We start from the raw sequence: 8,930 nt of genomic DNA, 5'->3' as shown, positions 1-8,930 counted from the left end.
CCCAATCACAATCTGCCAACTGGCGTAAATTTTATGTAACTCCCTTCGTAGGTGTAGCATTGCTCCTGGCAAGTGCGTGTTTCCAAATGGGACAAAAAGATGACAATCCACACACAAGCACATCACAATGAGTTGTGCCTGCTGCCCTGCTGAATGATCTCAGGCAAGGCAACGGCTAGGCTAGGTGTGGAGCCAGAAGGATGTCCTTGCATGCCTCGTAGAACACCCAGGTGACGCCGGACGTGGGCATGACCTTGAGGGAGCTCGCCGCCCAGCCGCGGAACAGCCCCTTGAAGCCCTCCTCCTTGACCACCTCGGCCAAGGCCGCGACCATGTTGGGCGGGCATCTCCCTCGCAGGGCTCCGACCATCAGCCGCTTCCTCGCCACTTCCAGAGGGAAGCTGATCGTGCTCGCCGTCAGACCTGGACAAAAGCAACCTCGAAATTTAACGGCGTATTCAGTGGCCAAACTGTAAGTGAATCTTGAACACACCCCATTTCTAAGTTTCTCCAAGGATTTTGTTGCACAGCACAGGTAAACAGAATGAAACCAAGTAGTAACTTTCTGCCTTCTGGGCTGCACTGAATCCTCTCACCTGAAAGAGCTCCGATGACCAGCAGCTCGGGACGGCTCAGCGACTTCTTCTCATGTGCACGGCAGTAGGAGGTCTTGATCGTCTCATACATGAAGTAGTAGCATGTGCTGTAAGGGAGCATGCCGACCAGCGTCGGGCACAGGCCGGCGTACAGACCGCCGACGCCTTCGGTTCGGTAGATCTTGTTGAACGCAAGGGCGATATTTCTAGGATACGCGTCGCGGTTAACAGTCAGACGATCCTGAGACAGAGCATAGAACATCAACGAATCGGCAAGTGGTTTGCCAGCACAAGTATATAAAATACCATCACATTCACATCAAATGCAAAGATATTTGTCAGTATGCCCTGCTGATTTGGAAACAGACAGCACATTACACAATTTATTTAAGCCACAGGTAGTTTATCATCGATAGTAACCATCAAATTTGTCAGTATCATTGTAGTCAGTTAATACAGAGTCAGGTCTGATGTACCTTGAGGACCTCAAGGGGGTGGCACACTAAAGTGCTGACTATCCCAGCTGCCGCGCCTCCAACGGCGATTGGAGATAGCAGGTGAAGAGGCAGCTCGATCGTCAAACCACCGAGCTGTATCTTTGGGCATCCATCCTCTTTCCATCGCAATTGTGCTGAAGTCATGCTCCGTTTGACGCACTCGAATGTGCCGAGCTCAATTGCTTGAGTAGGAATGATGCGGATCATGTTAATCGTGTTGCCTGCCCAGAGCCCTTGCCAGCCATTGTGTTCCATGATCTCCATGAAAGTACCGAAAATCTGTTTTGACCCTACACCGACAACCATTCTTGTCCTGAAATCAATCAGAAACCATGGCATCACTATTTTTTATTAATATCAAATGAGCCTGATTAACTTACCCGACCAATCGAATCTTGCTATCATCAGAAAAAATTGAAAGTTTAGATGAAAGTAAAATGAATACCTGATAGTTTCTAGAGGAGCAAGAACAGCTTTAGTCATGGTACCAGCCATTGCCCCGCTGACGAATTCTGCAATTTCTCGACGCCTCAGCAAAGTCTGCGCTAGAAATTAAGGTTCTTAGGTTCTGATGTAACAACTCACAACACATGTCGATGGGAAATAGAAAGATGCACACATCAAACTACAAAGCTAATCCTAAATCATAAGATATACATCAGCCATAGTCATACTAGTAAAAACAATTGCAGTGACTGTTGTACTATCATACCATACAATTGAAAGAGAGCGAAACAGATCAAGGGAGTTCAAATTTGAAGCAAGTGGACGTTCTGAAACCCTGACAGAGAGAAGCTTCAGCAGAAACACTGTGAACAGTTACTGACGAAAGATCGCCAAGTGCGAAATGCATCAGAACTAACAAGCAAGCACAGCAATTTCCAAAAAAATTTAGAAAAAAAGCGCAACAATGCCTCCAAACGAAGTCGTAAACCGTCCCAATTTGCATGAACCGCACACACGGCTACCCGAGGCGCTGGGATCTGCGGTTCCTTACCCTGACGGCGGCGCCGACGTCCGGCAGGCTGAGCCTGACTGCTACGTCCCAGTCGAGGTAGCCGTCCTTGGGCTTGGGGAGCCCCACTCCAAGCAGACCGTCGTCCTTGAACGCGCCGGCGCCGCGGGCTTCGGCGAAGCCGATGCTGGCGAGCGTGAGCTTGTTGCCGCGAAAGCCCTCCTCCACGCCCATGGCTGGAACCCCGGACAACGGCAAACAGAGGCGCGGAATAGAGAAGGAAGAACGGCGATTCACGACGTGGCGTCGGAAAGAATCGGCCGTCGTCTACGGTTCCACGGCGGAAAGGAGGAGGTGTATTTATTCTGCAGTGTCCACTTTTTTTGACACATTTCTACATGTTGTGCGACGCTCGGCTAACTTGCTGCACGTTTTCGACGTGCATTGTTGTGGTCTCGCGTGATGTGAACGTTTTTTTCCTCAGAAATAGAAGAGAAAAGCGTGATGTGAACATTTTCGGTGCTACGTTTCGTATATTTTTTGGAGTTTCTCCGTATGTTTTACACGTTCGTGTGCGAGTTTTTTGTACATTTGCGTCAGGGGTTTCTTCCTGGGATTTTCGGGACAGTGGCATTTTCGAAGACAGAGACTGGGTTCGTATCCTGCATGCAAACCATAGAGATATTTAAGTTTCCCCCTTATTTTTCGAGAGCGGGAGAACTACAAATTGAAGAAGCGGAGGACCATCATTGTACGTTTCCCGAGGCGATTACCTTTTTTTTTTGAGACAACCCGAGGCAATTACCTGTCGAGAGATATCAGCGTATCGGGCCTGCCCTCGCGCCGGGCCGTGCAGGATTGAGTTCTGCTTACGGGCCTTCACGGGTCTCGGGGTCAGGACGGCCCAGTTATGTAATCTACCTGGCCGCTGCGGGCCAGTGCCCACCACCACAGCACGGCTCGGAGGAGGATGCTGCGGCGTCGCCTGGGGACGTGGCCATGGCCGGCGGCAAGGCGGGGGCTGTCGCGGCTGGCGCCGCCCGCGCCCGCGCCGGTAGTGCGCGTGGACAGCAACAACGTGGCCCGCCTCGGCGCGCCCAAGCCCGGGCCGAGGCCGCGGCAGCTGCTCTCCCTGCCGCCGTTCCCTGCCGGCGCCGACCCGCTCCCCGGGAGGAAGGTGGCGCCGCGCCACGTGACGGCGGTCAGCTGGGTGAAGCACTGCTTCGCCGACGTGCCGCAGGAGGTCGTGCAGGCGCACTTCAACAAGAGGCAGGTGCGTATTACTGCGGGTGCCACGCCTCCGCACTCTATACAGGCCCTGTTGTTATCATCTGCGGTCTTATTAATGAAAAGATTGCACTACTTTTTTCAGTTAGTGTTAACACGCGATAAGAATGGGATTGCATTGTTCTCAGATGTGAATTGCTTGTTCAAAGTGTAGGCTATTATAGTGGCGAAATGATTTAGCTGCTTTCATGCTTAGGTACCATTGATTAATTGTGATGAATTCAGTTAATGATCGCAATGTTTTTCTCCAATGAGCCATTGATTGATTCGCTTTGGTATATTTTGCTTTAGTTTCTATCATTTCACTACCAGTTTACACTGCATGTAGGCATTGTTTTCAATCTGACATGAAAAGTGCTGCTATCTGTTATCAGGTTTACACTGAGTGCTCAGATCAGGAGGTTTCAGCAGAGAGCATTTGGTGCCGGAAGCATCATTTGAAGAAGGTATGTAATGAAGAATTCATGCTGTATTTTCTGGGGTTCTTTTAGTGAAATGTTATTTACTACGTGAGTGAAGTAAATATGCTCAGCAGTTCGTTGCAGATCAAGCATTCTGAAGTGATGGAGCCTGGCATGAGAATTCATCTTCCTGTGTCTGTGGCTGAGGCCGAGATAAAGAAGCGGTATGAGACCATTCCAACTGCCACACTGCATCCCAATAGGGATGAGATTGAGTACCTGAAAAGGCTTGTCATCTACAAGGTAATCTATCATTCTATGTTGTACTCTGATTAGTTTCTTGCATGATTGCTGCCGTAACAAATGTTTTTTTTGTGGGCAGTTGTGTAAGCCCCTGACCTCTGTACAGTAAATTAACTTGCGCATACAAGATTATGATATGTGTAAATCAAGTGTCTATCTACATATTATATTACTTCCACAATGCCGTAAAAATGCCATTCACAAGTTACTTATTGATATTTCAAAGGTGTCACCTAGGGTTTGGTTATTTGATTTTCCTTATTCAGATCCATCATAGTATGCTGAACTTTCTAAATTATAGGACTCAGCCATACTTGTGCTTAACAAGCCTCCAAAAGTGCCCATGAAGGGGAATTTACCAGTACATAACAGTATGGATGTGCTTGCAGCAGCAGCACTGTCATATGGGAATGAAGAGGGTCCAAAATTGGTTAGATTGTTTCTCTTTATTTTGGGATGCTATGTGTTGTCTTAAGCTCTCTCTGATGATTTTCTTCCTGCGGTTTGTGAGTGCAGGTCCATCGACTGGACAGAGATACTAGTGGTTTGCTGTTGATGGGAAGAACAAGAGAAAGCTTTACCCGGCTGCACTGGCTCTTCACTAGCATCAAATTGGCAAGAACAGCTTCGCAGGTTAACATAAATTCGTGATTTTGGCGACTTGGCAAGTGGGCTTATATCTAAATGATTTTGATTGACATGCCCTTTTGCAGTAATAGCCCACTGATGTCTTGTATTATTGATGCATCTTGTAGATATGGAATACTGCCTGTGAATCATACGTGCAGAGGTACTGGGCGTTGGTCATTGGGACCCCTACAGAGAGTGAAGGAGTTATATCTGCTCCTCTCACAAAGGTATTATATCATGTATCTTACTAAGAAAAGTATTTGGTTATTAAGAAATGAAGAATCCTTTAATGTTTTATGTTACTTAAATCATTGCATCATTTAGAAGATGTAGTCATCTTTGCATCTCCAATAGGTGCCCTAAAATAGGGCATAACCGCTTTTTAGCGCACGAAGGGCAAAAACGCTGCTCCAACAGGTGCCTTATATGCAAAAAAAAAATACTCCCAAGGATTGGGCAGCTGCAAAATACAGCACCAAGTGTTGCATTGCAACACTTCAGCTGCTGTTGCAATTTTTTTAGGGCAGCAGGGACCACGCAAGACCACAAGAAAACAGCTCACTTCGTTGTTCCAACAGGTGCCCTAAAATAGGGCACCGGCAAGAAGGCAACCGTGATGTATTTTAGGGAACCAATTTTAGGGCAATTGTTTGAGATGAACATTTTTCGGCTATAATCCACTTTTTGATGTTGTAAATTTTACTCCAAGCACACTTTGGTGCCTTAAAATAGGGCACCTATTGGAGATGCTCTTAGCACTCTCATCAACCATCACAGTTGGTGCATCCCTGGCTCCTTTCCACGGATTGAACCAAGATGATTCATAGATAAGGTCATACTCATATGTAGTAACGATCCATTTTTTTAATGGCAAGATTTGTCACATGTCCTGGTTTCTTTCTCACTGAACTAGGTACTTCTTGATGATGGAAAAGCTGAGAGGGTCATTCTGGCGCATCCCTCTGGCATAGATGGTGCACAAGAGGCTGTTACTGAGTATCGAGTGATGGGACCCACCATCAATGGCTGTTCCTGGATTGAGTTGCGCCCATTGACAGGCCGGAAGCATCAGGTAGTCTCACGGCACCTAATTAACTCTTACTGGTGAAACACATTTCTGTAAAATATATGAAGATGTTAACATACTTGTATTATGGATACGCCGTACATCCTGTTGCATCATCTTTCGATTTCCCCTTCAACACCCGAGTTTGTTTTGTAACACGGTGAATATATTCACATATCCTTACATTTATAATTGATTTTTTTTAACTGAAATCACCAATCTAAACTATGCTGACCCTGCTGCAGCTCCGAGTGCACTGTGCGGAAGCCTTGGGCACTCCCATTGTTGGAGATTACAAATATGGGTGGTTCGTGCACCAAAGGTGGAAGCAGAATCCCCAACCGGACTTTGAGCCGTTCACCGGGGAACCATACAAGCTGAGGCGGCCTGAAGGCTTGGAGGTTCAGAAGGGCAGTGTTCTCTCTAAAGTCCCTTTGCTGCACCTCCATTGCCGGGAGATGGTGGTCCCGAACATCGCAAAGTTCCTGAGTAACACCGGAGAGTGGCATGATAATGGCACCCCATGGTCCAAGGAGAAGCCGAATCTCCTAAGGTTCATCGCACCGTTGCCCGCGCACATGAAAATTAGCTGGAATATAATGTCTTCCTACCTGGTGTAATAGTTTATCTTTGTTTGAATGATTTTTAATGTGACTCCTCTTAAGTGCATTTCATGATGTGACCCCTTTAAGATCACTGACGTGCAGGGCCCATGCCCACATTTCAGTGACACATGGAGTGGCATATTCTGAAATTCAGAATTAGGGAGTTACATATAATATTGTTATTTAGGTTTTCTTTGGGATTGTCAGGTTGTCGATTTGTAGCAGCTGGCATTTCAGAATCAGTGAGAAATTGATGCTAGTACTGTAATTTTTTTAGGGAGATTATAAATCAAATTTGGCAGTCATCTTACAAAGACTCTTCCATAGTTCCATTACATCTATGATTTTGTTTCTATTAGCATAACAATCATCCCTGTACATCGTAGCATCTGGTACTCCTACCTTGTTGCACTAGTGTAACAGTGCTGCACTGATGAAGATCAGTAGTTCCAAAAGATTTGGTTTCTCCTGTGCTGCTTCCTCAGGTAGACGCCGAGCAAGTCGTAGTACGTCCATCGCCGCTTCCCGCCGGCCGCCTCTAGCAGTACCTCGGAGGTGGCGTGGAAGCCCCCCTTGCCGAACGCCTCGAACACGACGCCGTCCGTGGCCACGACAGGCTCGGCGCCGCCGTCCAGCCGGCGGAACGCGAAGGAGATGTTGCGCGCGAGCCGGCGCTCCATGTAGGCGTCCACGAAGCAGCCGTGCGTGACGAGGTCCGGCGCGACGCCGTCGCGGCGCATGTGCTCGGCGGTGAGGTGGAGGTCCCAGAACATGCACATCTTGGAGAAGGCGGCGGCGCGGATGTTGAAGGTGGTGAGGTCCGGCCGGCACCCGGCGGCGGTCATCTCCAGGAAGGCGCGCTGCAGCGACTTCATCTTGAAGTTGGCCGCGAAGGAGAGAAGGTAGAGGTTCCAGAGCAGGTTGCCGGCGTCCCGGCGGCCGAGGCCGACGCCCCTGACGAACTCGCCGAGCTTGTAGTACTTCCGGTGGGCGATGTACGCCGAAGCGACGGCGCGGATGGCGTCGACGGAGATGAGGAGGCCGGTCTTCTTGAGCCGGCCGACCGCCGTCTCCATCTCCGAGACGGTGCCGGAGGCTGCGTAGTGCCGCACGAAGGCGTTGCCGGTGGCGGAGTCGACGCCGAGGCCGGCGCGGGCCATCTCCTGCACGGCGTCCTCCATGAGAGCGAGCTCGCCGGCGGCGCCGAGGCAGGAAACGGCGAGCGGGTAGAGGTCCCGCGCCGCGGCGGGGTCACGCGCGGCGAGCTCCCTCGCGGCGAGGAGGACCTCGTCGTAGCGGCCGACGCGCGCGTACGCCGGGAGGAGGCGGGGCGCCGCGGCAGTCAGGCACGGCGCGGCGGAGCTGAGCAGGAGCTGCGCCCAGATGGACTGAGCCCGCACGAAGTCGCCGGCCTCCGCGCGGGCGACCATGAGGGCCGCCGCGGCGTCGGCATCCGGTGGGGCAGTTCTTGGACGGGGCACGATGCGCGTCGACGCTGGCGTGTGCGCTCGGGCGAGGTCAGTTTGAGTGAGACGGAGCTCACTGAGCGAAGAAAGGGGAGGAGGGAGGCGGACGTGATGAGACGAGGAGGATGGGACGGCGAGCGGCGCGTGGTGGTGCTCCGGGGGTCGGCGACGAGCGGCCGGGAGAGGACAAACGGCGGAAGGCAGCGGCCATGGAAGGAAGAGGGAGCCCATATCACCTCATCCTTTCATGGAGCCATCGTAAGAAAAGAAAAAAGACTGCCATCATTGATCCAAGAGTAGTTTTCACAAGAAAAGCCAAGTCCTATTTGTAGCTTAACACGAATTTCGCAGAAATTTCACACCAGGCAGTTCAAATATTAAAGAATCGAGGAAAATCTCCCGTTCCAAACTATAGCTGGCCAAATGGGCCAGCCCGCGAGCATGCCGGCACGGCTCGCCATGGGCCAGGCACGACACGGGCTAAACGGGCCGTGCCCGGCACGCGGCACGCCTTGGGCCATGCCTGGGCCTGGAGCCTGGGTACGCGGGCTGGCATGGTACGACCCGTTTAATTTTTTATATAATTTTCAATCTTTTTTACTTATGTATACCTAAAATATAGCCCAACAGGCCAAAAAACCAGCTCAACAGGTTGAAAATGTGCAGCCCAGCGTGCTAAACGGGCCATCAGGCCGGCCCATTTACTAATCAAGTCGTGCCTGGGCCAAAGAGCAGCGCCAGTGGGCCGGCACGCCACGGCCCGGCTATTAAACGTGCCATGGCGGGTCGTGCCGGGCCAGGCACGATTAGCACAGGCCGGGCCGTGCCGTGCCGCCAGGTCTGTTCCAAACAGGACTCATTGTACTCTTTTTTTCTTCGAGAGTACCCCAATGACGTATCATATTTTTATGAAAGACAGAAGGTTATTTACAAGAGCTTGCGTGCGACGCGAACATCCACACAAGGAAGTACTCCCTCCGTTTCAAAGTACTCATCGTAGAAATGGATGTATCTAGAACAAAAATACATCTAGATACATTCATACCCGCGACAAGTAATTCGGAACGGAGGGAGTACAACTCAACACCAACACCTATGCCTAAAGCTCCTCTCTCACAAAATGA

At 50.4% G+C, this 8,930-nt stretch overlaps 3 protein-coding genes across 3 annotated transcripts; 1 reads left to right on the top strand and 2 right to left on the bottom strand.

Moving 5' to 3' along the window:
• Window positions 1-20: 20 nt before the first annotated feature.
• Window positions 21-2,375, bottom strand: LOC119331202 (probable mitochondrial adenine nucleotide transporter BTL1). The gene is made up of 5 exons (XM_037604372.1): window positions 2,091-2,375; window positions 1,539-1,633; window positions 1,073-1,406; window positions 597-837; window positions 21-423 (listed from the first exon to the last, which is right to left on the bottom strand). Exons 1-5 carry the CDS (start codon window positions 2,280-2,282, stop codon window positions 176-178), a joined length of 1,110 nt encoding a protein of 369 aa, XP_037460269.1. The 5' UTR covers window positions 2,283-2,375; the 3' UTR covers window positions 21-175.
• Window positions 2,376-3,018: 643 nt separating this feature from the next.
• Window positions 3,019-6,622, top strand: LOC119331507 (RNA pseudouridine synthase 3, mitochondrial). The gene is made up of 8 exons (XM_037604671.1): window positions 3,019-3,321; window positions 3,710-3,781; window positions 3,881-4,039; window positions 4,341-4,469; window positions 4,556-4,672; window positions 4,795-4,896; window positions 5,583-5,741; window positions 5,981-6,622. The coding sequence occupies exons 1-8, from the start codon at window positions 3,019-3,021 to the stop codon at window positions 6,353-6,355; spliced, it is 1,416 nt and encodes a 471-aa protein (XP_037460568.1). The 3' UTR covers window positions 6,356-6,622.
• Window positions 6,623-6,625: 3 nt separating this feature from the next.
• Window positions 6,626-8,086, bottom strand: LOC119331508 (pentatricopeptide repeat-containing protein At3g42630-like). Its single transcript, XM_037604672.1, has one exon. It carries the CDS (start codon window positions 8,035-8,037, stop codon window positions 6,781-6,783), a length of 1,257 nt encoding a protein of 418 aa, XP_037460569.1. The 5' UTR covers window positions 8,038-8,086; the 3' UTR covers window positions 6,626-6,780.
• Between the last annotated feature and the right edge of the window lie 844 nt (window positions 8,087-8,930).

This window comes from Triticum dicoccoides, chromosome 7A (assembly GCF_002162155.2).
Source record: "Triticum dicoccoides isolate Atlit2015 ecotype Zavitan chromosome 7A, WEW_v2.0, whole genome shotgun sequence".
NCBI lineage: Eukaryota > Viridiplantae > Streptophyta > Magnoliopsida > Poales > Poaceae > Triticum > Triticum dicoccoides.
Note: the sequence above shows the minus strand (reverse complement) of the source record. Positions and strands in the feature narration are given on the sequence as shown.

Coding starts and splice junctions, on each gene's coding strand:
- LOC119331202 (XM_037604372.1), bottom strand. CDS start 2,282: ATGGGCGTGGAGGAGGGCTTTCGCGGCAACAAGCTCACGCTCGCCAGC. Junction 1,634..2,090: donor ACGTCGGCGCCGCCGTCAGG/GTAAGGAACCGC, acceptor TTTCTAGCGCAG/ACTTTGCTGAGGCGTCGAGA. Junction 424..596: donor GGTCATCGGAGCTCTTTCAG/GTGAGAGGATTC, acceptor GCTTTTGTCCAG/GTCTGACGGCGAGCACGATC.
- LOC119331507 (XM_037604671.1), top strand. CDS start 3,019: ATGCTGCGGCGTCGCCTGGGGACGTGGCCATGGCCGGCGGCAAGGCGG. Junction 4,897..5,582: donor TATCTGCTCCTCTCACAAAG/GTATTATATCAT, acceptor TCACTGAACTAG/GTACTTCTTGATGATGGAAA. Junction 5,742..5,980: donor TGACAGGCCGGAAGCATCAG/GTAGTCTCACGG, acceptor ACCCTGCTGCAG/CTCCGAGTGCACTGTGCGGA.
- LOC119331508 (XM_037604672.1), bottom strand. CDS start 8,037: ATGGGCTCCCTCTTCCTTCCATGGCCGCTGCCTTCCGCCGTTTGTCCT.